The sequence below is a fragment of the Rhea americana genome, unplaced genomic scaffold, assembly GCF_003343005.1.
Source record: "Rhea americana isolate MKP2758 unplaced genomic scaffold, rheAme1 scaffold_3, whole genome shotgun sequence".
In the NCBI taxonomy this organism is placed as follows: domain Eukaryota; kingdom Metazoa; phylum Chordata; class Aves; order Rheiformes; family Rheidae; genus Rhea; species Rhea americana.
In genome coordinates, this window is record NW_028186423.1 from 984999 (window position 1) to 1003942 (window position 18944).

Sequence of the window (18944 nt, forward strand, 5' to 3'; positions counted from 1 at the left end):
TATTCGTTCGCTCGGCGCCCCCGAGGTGCTGCCGGGCTCCTGGCCGTGTGCGCGGGATGCCCTCGCCCGCTGCACCCCTCCACCTTCCTCGGGGTGGGGTGGGGGGGGATGAAACGGTGACATCCCCTGTGATTTCCTCGCCCGCGCTTAACTCGGGCCTTAACGGCAGCATCGACTTGCACTGCCCAAATGCATGAAGCCGTTCCACGTCTTCTTGGAAGAAATGAAATTAGGCTGTTAACTGGCTGCCACCGAGACCAGGACGGTCTCATCTCCCTTCACGCAGCCAACACGCTGCAGAGACATTTCCAAACACACGGTTAGGAACGACATCTTTCCGCACTCCCCACCTCTGCTTGCATTCGACACTGAAACCTCTTCCTGGCAAAACTGTGCTAACCTTCGGGGCTACTCTCTTCCTCGTGGTCCTYCAGGAGTCCTGTACAGATCAATCCTGCCCTTCACACGAAGGAGATTTTCTTATTTGGAACTTGTCCGTTTGTAGCCTTTCCTCCCTCTGCACTTCTGCTTATCGGTTTATTTACACCCTTGGAGCTGGGACTATCTCCGGGGCAGATCCGTCTCCTGTGCCTGACTAGCCTACCTGTGGAAAGCGTTTCCCTAAATCATGTGGAAGTGCTCAGCTGTAAAGGCAGTTCAGATTTATTGGTTCTGCAGCCCTGTAAAACTCAGTGGGGACAATGGTCCAGAGAAGAGCTGAAGGCAAGCTGCAATCCAGCACAGGCTCTGAAGAAYGTGAGAACGACACAGATCCATGTAGGTCATTTGGGCTGTAGAAAAAACAGTGCAGTTCTTTGACTATTGCTATATGACCAAATACTGTGTTTATGYCCTTCTAAGCTAAGGAAATGAGAAACTGCACCTCCATAAGAGGCGGACTGAACRAGAGAGAATTACATGCTCCAATAAATTAAAACTCTCTGAAACAAACCACACCACAGTGCAACAAGTTACTATCAAAATAAACTGACATCATTCAACACTGAACTCAAATAGCACAATAACAGTTACTSCACCAATGAGACACATCTGAGAAATGATGGTGACGGCACCTGTTTCCCAACATCACCCATCAGGAAGTCATGGAGCAATACCCCAACCTTGAATGGCTAGCCCAGAGCCAACTATCTGTTCTTTCTAAATGGTTACATTTATGCTCTGAAATACTAGTAACACTGTGTTCTCTAGAGAAATACAGGAATTGTTTCTCTAAGCATGTCTCAAAGAACTTCTCTAGAAACAAAATGAGGGTAAGCTAACCACCATCCCCTGCAAAATAACCTCAAGAATAATTTCAGTTAGTATTGAGCAGGACACCACATACTGGATGAACTCTACTTTGAACTACACTAACAATTATTTTGGGAGAAGGATAACAGTGAAATGATTTTTGAAAAGAAAGGCACAACTGCAGCTACTGTTTCTATTCAAGAAAGAATCTATATGGTTCTTAGGATCCAGTCATCAATTAATTATTAAAAAATGATACAGGAGAAGTTAGAATAGCATCAGTGACATTAACAGGTGATTTTTGATGCTTTCATGAAAAAGGGAACTCAAGAAGGACCTCTGTTCTTCTCACYTTGGAGCTCAAATCCCTTCCTAATGAAGAAGGAAAAATGCGTAACTTAATTTCTTTTTTTGCCACCTTAGGACTTTCATGTGCTTTTCTACATTATTACAGAAGGAAACCCTGGCAGACTTTCACTGAAGAGCTATGAGGATCTGCAGAAAACATCTTTAAATCCTTTGTTATACATAAAAGCAGCTTTCTTGAGAACACACACTTCCTCCTGATCACTGCATCAAAAACTATGTTCTTACCGACACCATCTTTCTTGTTATTATCACTAACATGCCACACCGGGCATGTTACCCCTGAAAAAGCGAAACCGACTAAAAAAGTGAAACCGACTTCCGTGCTGTCATCTCATATACATGAACCCCATCTATTTCGTTTTTGTTAACAACAGTTTTACCTCAGCAAATCACAGGCTCAACCACAAGCACCCAGGTGGTCTCACAGGATATCAGGCTCTTCAAGAGTCAACTCAAGAAAAGGACTCTAAATAACAGCCCCACCAAACCAGCACTGGTTCCTACAATACATGGATGACATCTGGACTGAAAATTTGGATTTCCTCAGCAAGCAGAACTGTGCATCAGACTATCTCTGGGAAACTCTTACATCAGCATCAACTTTCTAGACACCCCGGTCAACACAAAAAATAGCAACCTACAAACTACCATATGCAGAAAATCCACAGACCAACACACCTCCTTCCACAAACCATCAGCTATCCAAAACACACTACAAAAACTGTGATATACAACCAGCCCTCAGACATCACYTCATTTGCTCTGAGGAGAACATTCATGGCACGCCTTTGCCAAGCTACAGATGATGTTCATCTGACAGTGACACTCCTCTAGGAAATGGATTACATATTTGAAGAAGCCACCTAAACTTTGTAAAAGCTTGCTACAATATATAGAGAAAATGCCCCACCAGTTACCATACAACATGATATGCAAGAATTATATACTAGAAAGTTCTAACAAGTTGCAACCTACTTTGGAAAAGAAAAAGACACTTTGAAAGGAATTTTCCTAGAATCATCCCTCCTTCCATTCAAACAACACACAGCACCATTAAATCCATCATCAAAAGCAAATTTCCAGCAGACCAGCATGGACTGGCTGGAACCAGATGGCTCCTGAAAACAGATCCAAAGCTTGCCACAACCCTCATGATATATGCCTACTACACCCAAACCATCAAAATCCATTGACACATGCACATCCTGAAATCTAATAGCAATAACACAATACATTCAATGCTCTTTGAAAACTGTGTGGGTGAAACCAAGCAGCCACTATGCACTACTTAGGAAAGAACAGCAACACCCAATTATCAGTTGGAAAATGATCTTTGTAAAACAACTACTCCATCTCTAACCCTGCAGTCCTGAAAGAGCAAAGATAAGCCAGGGAACTAAACTTAGAACTCTATCAGATACCAGTTGCCATATCAGGTGAATTCAGGAAAGACCTGCAAGATTCCCTATATCTCAATTCTTGCTGATCTTTAATGGGAATTATGTGCTACTTCCTCTGATCACCTAGCTTCTGTCACCTCTTAGCCTCTTTGCAGGGCCACAATCACCCCCTGCTCCAACAAACACTTTTCTCTCAAATATCTAACTGATTAACAAACACAATTAAGTATAATTCAGAGCAATCACATATAATTACCTTCAAGTTCTTATATTTCAGACCTGAAGAGTAATTTATGTACCTGAAAGCATATCTGCTCTACCGAATACCTGTTTTTCCTAACAGTATTAGGTGGCCTAAAAAAGATGTTATCTGCTCCTTGAAAAACTGTATTTCCTTGGATTGTGTAAGGAGTAAWGACAGAGGTACAGTTCCAGTGTAGAAAACACTGGCTTGTATAGCGGGTACTCTTGCCCAAGCAGAAAATAGCTCCCTGTTGTTTTCGACAAAACAGATGTACTGAAGACTTCATCATGAATATAGTACCTGTTCTGGTAGGTACTGTGTAACTGATGGGATTTCTTTATCATTTTGCTTTGAAGCAAAATAGGAAGCATAGTGTTTACATAAAAGACTACATTGAAAGAAGGCTCTCACTGCAAAGTTGAAAGTCTTGAAAAATCTGAAAATGTGAAAGAGCTGCAGGCCTGCAGTAAAACATTAGAAAACATCAAAGTAAAACATTAGAGAAATTTTCGTTTGCTCTCCTCTAAAATAGGGTGAACCAGTAAAAATTCTCCCAATCTACACTTCCAATCAGGCAGTATTTTTTAACTCGAGAGAGAGCTATGCAGCCAAGTATTGCATTTAGGTAAATCAATAGTGCATCCATCCRTCATTTTTCAACACGCATTGTTAAACCAGTGCCATATTCTTACATCAATAAGATATTATTCTGGGGAGAGATGTTCATAACTTCTCTGGTTTTATGGTGGATTGGAATATTGTTGGCAAAATTTTTCATCAGTAAAAGTTTTTTTTGAATCAGGCACAAATGTTTCATTGAGATGTATCAGTTTTGACAACAATTTGGACATACAGAATCGACACTCCTTCGGGGGTTGAAAGGGAATCCTGTACTGAAACTCTGGTTACTAGGTGTGAATATGGACATTTTGATGGAATTAGTCAAAATATTTGGAGGGCTGTTTTCCCTGTCATGTTAGAAGAAAAACAAATTCTATAACCTCAGAAATTGTCATGAAATGGAGTTACCATTTTTCCTAATATCTCTACACGATACACAGAGATGGAGAAATACTTGAGTATAAAGAAGAAGAGAGTCAGACTGTGGCCAATAACATAAAATGCCTCATTGAAATCTTTCACTTTTATTTAGAAGTAGTGTTCTAAAAAAACCTGGGAAACAGCAATTTATATACCAGGAAATAATCATTATATTTGAAAACAACGGAAAAACACATTAAAATGTCATTTAAATTTCCTAGTGATTTGCTGTTCTGCTTTTTTCTAGTGTAGTGGGTATAACAAARGTCACAGTAATGAAGCTGCTTTTGAAATCTCAACAAAAATAGTTAGTATATTGAAGTCTTATGTAAAAACTCTTAAATCAAGGCAGTAGTGAAATAGTTTCTGTCCAGAAAAAATTACTTTAAAGAAATTATAGGAATCATCATTTATATCATTACATCATTTAAGAAATGAAGTCAGAGAGAGTGTATTGTTGAAAATACTGGGCAATAAATAAGTGAACAGTTGAGGTCTGTCTACATTCAGGGGGAAAAAAAACCCACCATTGCTTGTCAGTGGTAGGAGTCCCTGGGGCCTGTTAAAAGCTCAGCGAAACTGATGAATATATGTGTCAGAACTTTAATAGGTTTTTGGACCAGGTTGCTCCTGTATGCAGGCTCAAAGTCACTTTATATTAATTTACAGAATTTATTTCTGCATTGTACAGGCTTCACACATGGGATTATATTACCTCGAGGCATCTCTCAAGCATGCACTGCTGTAGCTGTATTGGTACCGTCTGTGTTGATATCCTTCCCATGTGTGAACCCAGCTGCATCTCTTACTTCTAGGAGTTTTAACTGTCATACAGATGTCGACATTTCAGCTACAACTCAATGAAAAATCAGAATTTGGGCTGTGAGGGAAATAAGCATGATTTCAACTAGAGATAAGGAATCAAAATATTAATCTTTTGCAGAAAGGGAGCCTTCTGGAGATTTCTTTAATCCACATATTCTAAAACATTTCTAAATAGAAAAGGTTCATTTAGAGTCACTTCACTGTCATGTCGCATCTCCTTTTAGTGCTGAAGCTCCACRTGTCCTTAATTAGACAAGGTCTATGACTGAGTTACAGGTGACACATGCAGAGCTGTGAGACTCTTGTGATGTCTCATACGGTGGAGTCAAAAGACAGATGGTAGCCCATCCTGGAATTRTAATTCATCCCAGGAGCACAGGCACCCAAGCACTGTGGTCAGTCTGATATTGAATAAAGTCACTCTAGTAAAACTAAGTTCAAAGCGTTTCATTTTTATTTTTCCTAATAAAATTGAAAAAAAAAAGTTAAACCAAAGCATTGCAGAATGGTATTTTTTTCATTAATTATGTTTTTAGAACTAGTTGAGAATCTCCTATCTAGTTTCATTGAGCAGCYTTTCTCCTTACCTGATAATATTGTAATGAAATACATTTAGCCCTGATTCTTTTATTAAGGCCACCTGCCTGAACTTTAACATTTCAATTTACAATCCAGTACAACCTAGGAGCTGTATAATTTTACATTTTCATGGCCTTATTCTTCCTAGCTGCTACTAGGGCTTCCCTTGACGGCACGCAAAAGACTTTTGTTGGTATTACTTAATCCATTCAGATTTAGCTAAGATATCTAAAATTGAAAACAGATCATTTCTTCATAGTATTTGCACAGAAGAACAGTTTTTTTCCACACAGGAGGAAAATAAGTACAGCAGTACTGAGTCAGACAAAGATACATCTAGCTCACATTTGCCCGTGTGGGTGGCAGCTGCTGCAGAGGATGAGTTGTGATGTCCAGCTGTGGAGAACAGTATGGCTAGCCCAAGCCTTGCTCTGGGAAACCAGACTACAGTTCYCTAGAGGTTGTAAGTCACAGGGACAACTTTTGTTAATCAGGTTGAATCTGGAGCTGCAATGTGCCTGGCCATCACGCTGGAGTTTCTGGGACAGAGGCCCTTGAACTGGCTGGGAACATGGTTCAGGCCCACAAGAAAGCCAGGATCACTCGCTAACACCTGTAGCTCACCATTCACAGTGATGGGGAGTAGAACACTTACACTCTCTTTCAATACCCAGGGTCTCTTGCTGCCCAAGAAAACCAACAGCCACAAGACCAATAGTGACTAAACTCAACTAAGACAAGAGAGTAACATTCTGATTTCAGAACTAACAGCGGCCAATAGCCTATGTCCAGGAAAAAAAAAAAGAGAGAGAGAGAGAACAGGGCAAGCATGTAATTACACTTCCCAGTACACTCCAGCAACTTGTGGCTCAGAGCCATCCTAAGCCGGCGGTGGTATTTTTTGTGTTTAAGATTGTGCTTGAAGATGCCTGAGGATTCTGATTGTGTGTGTAAAGACCCTGTGATGGAGCCTCAGTGGGAGCTGAGCCTTGCATGGGGCACAGACAAGTGGATGTGACACAAAGGGAAAAGAAAAGACACAACATGGCAGTGATTACAACACAGAAGATGAGTCAGAAGCCGTCAGACAGAGACTCTGGAGTTTGTGGCTCACAACAGGGGACACAGAGTACCATATGATGTAGCTAACATCCCTTAGAGAGGATACTGAGCAGGGAGGACCTGGAAACTTTAAATAGTGAAGAAAGATCTGTGGGGACAGTGCAAGACACAGAACCACTGTGGGTCAACACAGTAGGAAAGCTTCTAACTAAAGAAGTAGCATCTTTAAATCTGACTGCCATTGTTTRTATTAAATACCAAATACAATTTAAAAGGAAGCTGGTTTAATATATTAACTGTCTACTTGATGAAGATGAATTTCAGTATTGCTAAAGGGGACATGGTACTGCTTGGGGCATACAGAAGGAGAAAATGCTCTGCCCCCACTGTTCCCACATAAATTCTGATAGTGCTCTCATTCATTCCTATCAAGTTTCACAAACTGTTTTTTTCCACCCATCTCACTGGCACTAGCAACATCAGTAGGTTTTCAGAGTGTACTGAACTGGGCTCAGCACAGACTAGCCCTTGGGAGGAGATGCTGGGCTTTCCCATAGGAACTCATTTTTATCTAATAGGTCACTGATGAGAGCACTCCACAGGATGTGGGTGACTTCCCTTCACATTCTTCTTTTGCCAGTGGGATTCAAGCCCACACATACTCCAGGACCCCCAAGAAGAAATGCCAGCCACATGCATGTATGCTGACGGGTGGGCTCTTTCAGTTTGCACAGCAGCATTAAAGATCTGGAAGATGACAAGAAGAGGGARAAAGAACGTGTGTGCATGTGTGTGTAAAAAGCATAATCTGCCTCAGAGATAGTATCTTATCTTGCAGGAGCATYTGTCTTCATCTCTCACTTCCTCTTTTATCCACATATTTCAGTGGTTAAAACATGGGACAAGAACATCTGGATTCAGTTCTGCCTCTATGAAGAAAGGCACAGCAGCATGTCCCTCTTCCCTGGAGGGTGCCACAATCAGCATGCTGTGCTGACACAGAAGCAAGGGGACCTGCATAAGCCCACCTGTCAGAACTGTTCCACATTGCTTGGAATAATTAGAAGGAAAGCAAACTGGGATTTTCCAATTTAGTGAGTAAGATACTGCAAAAAGGAGAAAGCATAATTTGGAGGAGAATTTTATATAACTGAATGTAAATCATGAAAGCATTTGCTGGTACAGGGATCAGGTATTTTTCTTTCCAGATGTCTACCCTAAATGCTGTAGAAAGAGTGTAGAAAGCCCCTCTCTCTGCTTTTGCCTGCAAGGCAAGGGAGCTCCTTGCTCTGCACCTATCTGAGAGTTTCATTCAAARTACCTGCTATGAAGAACAAAGAGTACAGACCTAGTTCAAGACAGCRTCCACCACTGCTTTGGCAAGGATCACAGGAAGTTAGGTATCACAGTATGCAGCAAGCCATACTGCATGGTCCAAGTCCACGCTGTAGCCAGAGTAACTTGCTGAAACACATCTCCACTATTTTTCCTTCCTCCTTCACCTCATTTGATCCTGCGGACAGTGCCACTTAATAGTTCAAATAGAGACCACACCAAAAAAAAAATGCTCAGGAGAATTACACAGCAGAGAGCTTACAAAATGAGGCCATCCTACAATGTAGTATAGTCAATAGCAAAGAAAAGCACTTGTAGGTACCTTCTATTTATAGTAATCTATTAGTAGGTCAGTAGTGATAAAACTTGTATAACATTTTTAGCAGATGCACCAAGAGTACACACAGTCAGCAATGGTTTCAGGTACAATGGGAATAGAAATCAGCTTCTTCACCATCATTTAGCTTGGGATTTGAAGAAATAGGATAGGTTCTTCACCAGTAAATACTTGCAAAAGATCAGACTCTATGCTGCTTCATCAAAAAAAAAAAAAAAAGCATAATGAAAGAATGAAATAGGGAACAGTGCTACTAATTTTGTCACACTTTTGAAGCAAGATATGAATCCTAACTACACATCATAAAATACTTTGATGCTTCAAATTGAACAGCATAAAAATACTTTGCTCTTCGGGGGATTTCCTTCTAATTATAGTTTGAAATATTTGCATTTGCTTTATTTACTCAAGGGCAATTATTAACAAGCTGGTCAAGTTACGTAAGACTCCAGATAAAATGCTCTTSTTCCCATTCTGTTTTCACTGAGGCGGGGTAAAAGCCCTAGTGAGATCTCATGCTGTATCCCAGGCTGGTATATATATGCAAGAAAGATGATTTCAAACTACAAGCAGCACAGAGAAAGGCTACCAGAATATTAATGGAATGGAGAGCTTTCCATTTGAAAAGAGACTAGAAAGTCATGACTTTCCTCTCAAAGCTAATGCTGAAAAAGTATCATTGCTGGCCATAAACACATTGGGGGAGCCAGGAAAAAAAAAAAAAAAAAAGCTTATTTAACTAAAGGCCTGTACCCAGACAATGGATATAACCTGGCACAAAATATATTTAAGTCAGAAATTAGAAGGTTTTTATTCATTAAAAGAGTGATGTTCTGAAATAACCTGYCAGTTAGAGCAGAAGGGTAGGAAACCTTTCTAGAAACCTCACTGGATGAGCTTTAATCCATCTGTGAAAGAGATTATTTAAAACAGTGCCTTGCAATAGCAGSTGTCTATCTTAGCACCTGAGGAAGTCCTTTCCAGCCCTGCTCCTCTGTTGACCTCTGCATGTGGAGGTCAAACATTTTATAATACTAAATAAAAATACTAAAAATACTAAATACTGCTTTAACAGAATTACATTGTTACCAGTTTAGAGAAGCAGAGTATGGCGATCTATGCCATATTGCTGTGCTTCATGCTATTTTAGAGAGTATTATAGAAAAGAGCTTCTACTGGACAAAGTCTCAACATCTAGGTGTTATCAAGATGATCGGAGAGGTTTAGAGGCTGAAGTAGCAATATAGGACTGTAACTTTGATCACTATATAGCTTTCCCTTAGAGACCAGCCTATATGCTACCAGTAAATGTCACAGAACTGAATCCCACAAAGAAAAGGGGAGGCTACAAAGTTTGGCAGTAGAATAGACATTGTTAGTTGCTATACCACTAGGTTAGTCATTGTGCAAATTAGGAAGCAAGTCTAGAAAGGAGCACAGATAGCATTCTGCCCCATGCAGATAATCTGGCATGGGGGCCAAAATGCACTGCAACTCCTGCAAGTGATGGCTTTATCTCCCTCTTTTAGAGAACTATGTCTTTTCCTGAGAAAAAGTCAACAGCTTAGCCAGCTGAGCTCTTTTACTTTTTCTCCTCCCTCTTCTTTTTTTTTTCTCTCTCCAGACTTCTTTTAATTAAAAAAAAAAAAAAAAACACTTTGGTTCAAAGTTAATTTCTAGTTACAGGACTCACCATTAATTAAATGGCAGTTTTTCAATCCCACCACCACATATATGGACAGCAGAGTTCAAGAAGTTCATGAACTGGTTCCCCACAGTTATCTTGAACATGAACTCACTGTTTAGTCAATGGCTTAGAAAAACAAGGCTGGACAGCTGGTCTCTGTGCTACTTACCACAGTCTCAGGGCAGGGACAGAGGAAATTTAGAGAATATTTCCAAATACAGGCTGCCAGATTATTCAAATCTACAACACACCCTAATAGACATTTGGTATTATTTGCTCTAGAATCTAACATACACTGTAATATGCTCTCTGTTTTATGAGGTGTGAATGCTGACATCTTAAAATAGTGCTGTTTCATAGCCTACTACCCAATTGTTACATCTGGCTGTGTCTTGTAGTCTGGGGAAGTGCCCTACCACAAGGACTTGAGCCACAGAGGATGGTGAGACAGATAAAGCTAGATAGTCTTTTTTATGTCCATGAGGGTCAGTCTTTCAACACCAAGAAAAACTAAGACAAATAAACACAAATGGGACACACTGTAATTAATGGCTCCAGAATACAATAAATCCGAACAGCTTCTTATTTTCCAGCTGTGGCTCACTTCAAGCTTTCATATTAGTTTTAGTTGTGGGGCGGGGGGGAGGAAGGGGGGAGCAGAGGAAGGCATGCAACCCAATCATTTTTCTCTTAACTATTCTGAACTGGATCTTTCGGACAGAACCATTTTCAAACTAAATGTGCACGTAGACAGAACTCCCTACACCTAAGATCTCTGTGCATGTATGTATGGATATGTGTGCCAGTATGTCATTTGATAGGCTTCTTCTCCTCCTAGTGTTTCCTCATCCTAAGAAAACACCATGTCCTCATGCTATGACCATATAACAGTATTTCACAAATGTTGCCACGTGGACTTGGATATCCAATACAGCTTGCTCAGTTTGTGTGTGCACTGCGGAGATCTGAACTGATTGTCATTTTCAGGCCTTCAAACATCAACCTTGAGGAAAAAATGGAACAAATGGTTGCAATGATTATTGTCAATGCAGGTTACCAAATTCACACACAATTCTACTATAAGTGTGTAACATGGCAAGATCAATCTTGTCGGAAACTAAAAATAAGTTTAATAGGTTGATATTCGTGATTGTTTAGTCCTATCCCCATCCCTGAAAAATAAGCTTATGAAAACCGTACTGCAGAGTCAACAATCACTTTCATCTTCCTGATAGGATGATTACAAATCTTGCTTTATTGCATGCTGCTCACTTTTAAATTTGTTGAGCACAATAGGCCTGATGCAAAACACACTGAAGTCAATGAACTATTTCTGTCCACAGACAGAGACTGTTTCCTTCTCTTTTATACCCCAGCCCCGGCACCCCAAGGCATCGTCTCTGCTCCTCCTCTTTGGTTCTGAAATTGAAGAAAGAAGTGACGAAGAGCTGGGATGAAGAAGGGAGCAGCAGAATGAGATTTCTGAAGAAGGCTATATGGCTTAGTTCAAACTTCATGTTTTGATATCTGTTCAGATTAAGCCTGTGATTCTGCACGCTCATTACTAAATACATGCTGCATGGTTGGAAGAACAGCTTCCTATTAAACGTCATTCCCTGAGACTAGCTCTTTGGTACTGTGTTTTGAACAGCTGGTTTTTAAGTAGTCTATCTCATTTTACTATGAAAGTTCAGAGTCTCTCTCTGTGAGATACATTAAATCTGCCCCGTCTTTTTTTCTTTATTTTGAAGTGCTCTACGCATGTGGATTGTCTGTGTGCCAGGCCTTGTTGCAAATAGCACACTGTCCTTCCGTGCCCTGGGCCTCCTGGTTGGTCTGGGAAATGCAGTGTGCTAGGAGTTTCTGGCCTCCTTTGGGGTTAGGTATGATGGTCTCCGTTGTGCGTAAGCAAGTGGTTTCAATCCTTAATTGCAATGGGGAAGTGGTCAGACAACATACTGTCCTGGCAGGATAATGGTAAAATGCCTTGGAAGAAAACCAGAAAATAACAAATACATTTCATATGAAATGAATACGTATATCTAGCATAACCTGGAAAATGTGTAACATATAGGAAAGCAAAATACAGATTTATTTTTTGATGGAGTTTATTTGAAGCTGGAGCACTAACTCACACTATTCCTTTTTTCCTCTTTACAAAAATTAAAGAAATGGTCTAAACTTTCTTCTTACATCACAATTACACAATTCCAAACACTTATTATGAAGAAATGGATGTGGGTTTTGCCTATAATTATGAATTTGATGGGCTGTCAGTCATCAGTCTTGAAGCACTGATGTTACAGGGCTTTGACTTGTTTTATGTAGGAGAGAAAACTGCTTCATCATAGCAAAACACTAATACCATGAACTAGACAGCTCATCACTTCCAAAGAAACAAGAAATCTTTCTCAATATCATTTTGGTAACTCACTACATCCTTCTGAGATGTGTTTTACTTTGCTCACTTTACAGAGTATTAAACAGCAACATGGAAAATTTACCAGCTCTAAGTCACTCTATAATTCAACATAACAGCTGGGAATTACTTCCAGGAATCTTGTTCCCAGTGCTTTCTCACAATCATTTTAATGATTCTCTTGAAAGTGTGCAGGCCAAGATAAAATCCATCTCACACTCCCAATCTGGTGTGTGAAGCTGATTAATCTAAATAAAAAACAACCATCAAACACATCCCTGAAGGCAAAAAAAAAATAAAAAATAAGGAAAAGAAAAAGAAAAGAAAAAAGAAAACAAGCAACAACCTGTTGTCTGAGAGTTTCAGAGTAGATTAGCCTCACTACCCTAACTGCTRCTTTCAAACATTGCTGCACTTCCCTTACATACAACCCTTAAATGGCTCTATTTCTGTGTTATTATAGGTATGGATCAATTCTCAGTCCTGCTGACTTTGCTTTGTATCCCTGATAATTCTGCACTACRGGCATGAAGATACCAGGACATTTTGCTTATCAGTATATAAAGTAGTAACAACACTGATAGTATTGGTGCCTGTTTCTCCATGAATCTCCAAGTACATTACTGAACAYATCAGTATCTTTGAAGTCATCTAAGGGATAGGAGAACTAAGGCATAAACATTTAAGGGCTATAGGAAGACTGGCCTAGCTTCACCAAGAAAACCTGAGAAAGAAACTGAACYGAGACCTCCACTGCCAAATCCCACACACATCTGGCTGCACTTTCAGCCCATTTAGACACCAACCCAAAGCTACCTCARTGCAATGCATCAAGAATATACACGCACTTGTTAAAGAAGCATCAAAACATTAATTCAGCCTCTGAAGTGATATGCAGCAACTTTGTCCTCATCCCACTCCCTTAACAGAATGGAACTCAAATATATGAAAAATTGTACATCCATAAGAAGCACCTCTGGTTTTAGATTCAGAGGCTTTCCTGGCTATGTACTAAATCCTCTGGCCTGTTTTGTAAAAACCTGAGCCTATCTTTGGGTTTAATGTGAGAAATGCACAAACAACAATAACTCTTCCCAGTCCAAAATAAAAGATCAGTTGGAAGATAATCCTTTAAGATTATTTACAACAGTAAAAATTATTCTCTTATTGTCTTAAAAGATATGGACCTAAAAAGGCACAAGTGTTATAGTTTAATTTAGTAAGGAGTGTATTAACTTAAGGCATCTGAGAAGTACTGACATACAATAATTCTTATAGAGCTGATCAAGATCACCTCCTGAATCATTTTTGKCTTTGGAAATAAGACAGTTAGCAGCTTGATGCCCGTAACACTATGGGCTCATCTTGGTATACTAGCAGATGCTCAAACACACCTCTTGCTTCTCTAGGATATGTTCTACTCTAAGTCCACCTTCATTTTAGGGCACATGTGTGTGTCTATAGACTGAGAACTCTTTATAGTACCTTGTGCTGATACTTGTTGCCTCTTTATTATGACAATATGAACAGCATATCCTGATATGCTAGAACAAGGTCTGCTAGCCTTGCATTTTTGTAAGAAACTGCTTGTTAACACTCGGTAAGACCAAAATTCTTTGGAATTAAGTAAATCTTTGCCCAGTAACCAAAACGCCCACCTGAAGTGACACCGCACCTTAAGTGCAGTAGCTTGTTTGCAGCTAAATCACCACCATACAGACGTGAGGAAATACTAAGAAAAACTGTTAGACTTCTTGCCTGCCGGTCSAGATTGCTTGGCTGATACAAGGTTGTATTTGGAGGCTCCGCTCAGCCTGGCAGGAGAATGGCAACAGGGCAATTACAATTCTAATTGCTGCTGCCATTTTGTCTACACTTTACAAGAGAGAGGAGAGAGGACCAGAGCATTAGGACAACTTTTATCAGAGGTAAGAAGTGGYAGGTGCCCTGCCCCCAACTTCCTGGGGAAACCCCGCCCCTTCCTGGCAGTCACCTGTCCCATTTGCCCCGGAAGTCCCTCCCCCTTCCAGTCACCCTGTCCATGTGCTCCACCTCTTTTTGCCCCGGGGGTCGCCATTTTGTAAAATGTCGTTTCCTCCCCAACCCCCCCATCACATTCACAGGCTCCCCCTGATTGGTTGGCAGGACCAGCTGATCCGCCCAGTTTACCCGGAAGTAAACCAGAAGCCTTTCCCACATCTGTCCACGGGGGGCGCCATTTAGTTGCGGCCACCATTCCGTGGGCAGGAGCCACCATTTTGTAAGACATCATGACTCACATGTTTTCATACGGCGCTGTGATTGTTTGATTGCCTTTCTTTGAAACCATTACGCCCGTGTGGTCTCTGATCCCCTTCTGATTGGCTGCCCACTGCTTTTGGACCAGGAAGTGCTTAGATTTTATATATATATATATATATATATTTATATGTATATGTATATACACACACAATATATGTAAAATGTATGCATAGAAATAAATATATTTATAAAGGACTGTACAGATACGCATAAATACTAATTTTATATATAGATGTACTATTATGTATATCTATATGTGTGTATATAGCATACATGTAGGCACATTTATAAAGATGTAGAAATTATATATATATCTACACACATATATCTGAAAAACATAAATATAAAATAGATAAAATATTCTTTAATAAGAGTAAATGGAATGAATAATTAAAGTTTAAACATGAATAGAAATAGAATTAAAGTAAAAGGCAGATTTGGTGCCCCCATTTTACAAGGCTGCAGAACAAGCCATAGTCTTGTCTGGATGGGGGGACTTCAAGAGGGTGAAGCAGGACCAAAAAGGTGAGAGCACAAACAAGCTGGAACATGCCTGAGGGCTACACATCCCTCCTAGGAGGCCCCCAAGAGGACCCATGTACAAACTCGGTCACATGCAAAGAAAAGAACAATCCTTAGAGCTGGACTGTGAGGCCTCTGCATCCAGACTCAGCTCAACAGGATGACTACGCAGGGGCAGGCTTTGGGCTTTGCACAGTGCTGCAAGACACAGGCAGCACTATCTGCAAAAATGGAAAACCAGGACGAAATGTCAGCTTGAGAAGAACATGTGCATGGAGACAAGAAGAAAAAGACCCTAAGGCACTCCTGAAAAACCACTGTAACAATTGAGAGGAACCAGCCAATGGGCCCATGAATTGCTAACTCTGTTTCCAGGTAATGTCACATACAGAGGGCAAGAGGTGGGGGGGAGCTCCCTCTGCCATGGTTGTGTGTAGCGTCTTACAGCTAGCTTAAAGATCATTGAAGTATGGACATCCAGTGACCGGCAGTGGAGTAGGAGAGAAAAAGAAGGAGGGCAGATTCTACATCATGCAACCCAGTAATGTCAATGCGAGAATCTTCCCACAAAACACCATCTCAAACTTCACCATACAGCTGGTGAGGCCCATGGAGCTCTCAGGCAAGTAGGATGTGGGGCTTGCAGAAGCACAATGCCCACACAGCTGGAATAACATCAGCGAATATGTCGTCTTTGAAAGAGCGCTGCAGGGTAAGATATGGCAGTACCCTTTGTGGAAAGGCTATTATCTATTCGTCTCCATGCTGATGGAATGTATGGACCATCTCTGTGGCTCTTTTACAGCACATATATTTGGTGGGACGTTAATGGAACCTTCAAGGTATATTCAGTATTCAGAGCAACTTCAGAAATGACTTTTATCTGATCATCAGAAGCTATGCAGAAAATTGCTTTCCTCTGTGGAAAGGACCAGATCAAGAGAGAAGAGACTGCACCCTTCAGGCACTGGGATATCCTTCTCCCAAGTTTTCACCGAAAGCAATGCAGAGTGTCAGTCCAGTTCCTCTCTATTTATTAGTGAGCACCAGTCCCCCTTTCCCCATCCCCCCAGTATGTAAATGGCCAGCCACTTTGGAGGGAAAAGACCAGTTCTTGGCCTAAAATCTTCAGGGGTAGAAGCATTTAAAATGAAAACCAGGTACACATATGGTGCCTTCATAGCATCTCCAGACACTTCTAAAAAGAGCTGAGCCTTGCCAGGATACATCTAACTAGTTAGGGATGCAACCTGGAGCTTATCTCAGGTGTTTTTAAATAGCATTGTATATTTTGTATTCAGAGTGATGATGCRTTTTTGTTTTTTTTACTATAGCAGAAAACATTCTGGTCAACATACAGGACACTGTACAAGATTCCTGAGATGCACATACTTAGTAAAAGCTTTCTCAATTTTGTCACTCCCATAAACAGAGCTCATCAAATGATAGATGACAATCATTTACTTTATCAGAGGGAAATAAATGGTTATTATGAAGACTTTCAGGCAAGTCCTCCACAAATTTGATAAAAGGATATTTATAGACCCTGATAGAATGGTTCCTGGTAGAATGGTTGCTGACCACTGTAACACCACACAATATTCTCAGGCAATATTCACAGAGAACAAGTGGCTGGCATCCTCCAAAAGACTTTCTACAAAATAACTTCCCARTGCTGCTGGGCCCGGCTGAAAGAGCAAAAAGGGGTGCTTCCAGTGTGTGCCCATGATCAAAACCTGCAGGGGAGGCTTTTACAATTTTCAGCCAGTACCCTTTTGTCATGGACCACTTTCTTTGTCTCCTGGTAGGGCCTGGTTTCTATTGCCCATTGATCCTAATGATAGGGCGCTGCTCTATCATGATCTTTTCAGGATCATGATAGATCTTTTCAGGATTACTGTCTGGGTTCATGCCATGATCCAACACAAGATCCTTCAGTGCCTCAGAATTAATCTTTTCTCTGTTCCATTAACTTTCTGAATTACTTTCTATTCACATTTTAGCTTTGTTTTTTTCCCTTTGCTATTATTAAAGAATATTTTATCCATTTTGAACCTATGCTTTTYACAGCTACCTAGATCTAACTTCCACATCGTTATAAATGTGCATATCTGTCTGCACAGGTACGTTCTGACGTAGTTCCAGGTAAACCAGGCGGAGTGGCTGGTTCTGCCCGCCCATCGCYACGCCGCCTGTGAGCACACGAGGGAACGACGCTTCACAAAATGACAACACCCCGCTCCTCCGCCAAGGCCACGAAGAGGTGGCGCGCGTGGACCGCGCGACCGGAAGAGGGGTGGGACTTCCGGGGCAAGTGGGAAGGGGCGGGGCTTCCCCAGGAGGTTGGGGCGGGGCTCCTGCCGCTTCTTACCTGTGGTAAGAGTTGTGCTTACACCACTGGAGAGGAGGGGATGAGAGGAGCAGTCGCCATTCCACACCTTCAGCGTTTTATAAGTTAAAGGAATAGATAAAGTAAATGTAACTATTACTAATAATTACAGGTGAAATCCACTATTTTGTGTTTTTTTCTCRTCAGACAAGTGGCAGTGCAATCAGTGCCAATGGCAGCATTTTTTTCAGTCATCATGATATAACTCATAACTTCAGGGTTATATTTGTGATTTTTTGTTTTAAAAAATCATTTTCATGAAGATGAGGGTTCTTGTAGAACAACTATATGTTGGGAAAATGGAGCAGTTATACTAACTGGGGACACTGTTTCAGCAGTTTGCAGAAATGATCAGAGCTCTTTTTTCTCTTCTCACTTAGGTTTTGACCAGGTACTGCACATAAAAATGGGAAAATGTCACTGCCATTTTTCAATATATTAGAATGGTTTCAGATAACTAGAGAAAGCTGCTAAGACATTTTCCACGCAAGATGACAGTCAGAGCTCTGAAGCATAAGTGAAAACAACAAATTGGTTTGTGCGGTTTCCATTTAGTCTTTTCACTTCCTAGCAATACACCATTTACAGTATTAGACCTCAATACCTGGGGAGCTATTTATCACAAAACAAGCATAACTCTCCATTCTGATAAGAGTTTCCAGGAAGTCAAGGATTGTTCACTCTAAAAAATGTGTTAGAATTTAAGTTTGGGGTACATTTTTTTAGACATTGCATCTTTTCATCCTGTGATCTATATGGGTATTACTCTCAGTTGAWTTTTTTGGAGGAAAAGGGTGGATTAAGCCTGAAATTAACCTGAAAGTATTTAGGAAAAGTACAGAGTACTATGATATGAGTCAAAATATTTTAAAAATAATAATAATAGGCCACTTCATTCATGTTCTCTGATATAGTTTTAATCACCAGGGTTCCCCATAAGCCAGAAGATGTATTACAAAGTGATATTTGTTATTCTAAAGTATAGACAGGTACACATTCCCTGAGGATGTCAGGAAAGATAGCTCTTGGATTCAAGTCCTTGTGATCTCATGCATGCACTCAGTGGTTATTACCTCCAAGATAGTTAATGGTCCCCAGCAGACATTTTAGAGTTCATGTCTTCAAGCCAAAAGAAATTGAAAATTAGGAAATAATACCTTTGTTGCATGAACTGMCTTCTGAT

The 18944-nt window shown here is 40.5% G+C and overlaps 1 protein-coding gene across 1 annotated transcript in view; it reads right to left on the reverse strand.

Annotated features, from left to right (window-relative positions):
- The window catches only part of TNFSF11 (TNF superfamily member 11), a 38690-nt gene extending 21137 nt beyond the window's left edge, over nucleotides 1-17553 (reverse strand). Inside the window, exon 1 of the mRNA XM_085309555.1 lies at nucleotides 17458-17553. Coding sequence (XP_085165681.1) covers nucleotides 17458-17553 — 96 coding nt within the window. The remainder of the gene's footprint in view (nucleotides 1-17457) is intronic.
- Between the last annotated feature and the right edge of the window lie 1391 nt (nucleotides 17554-18944).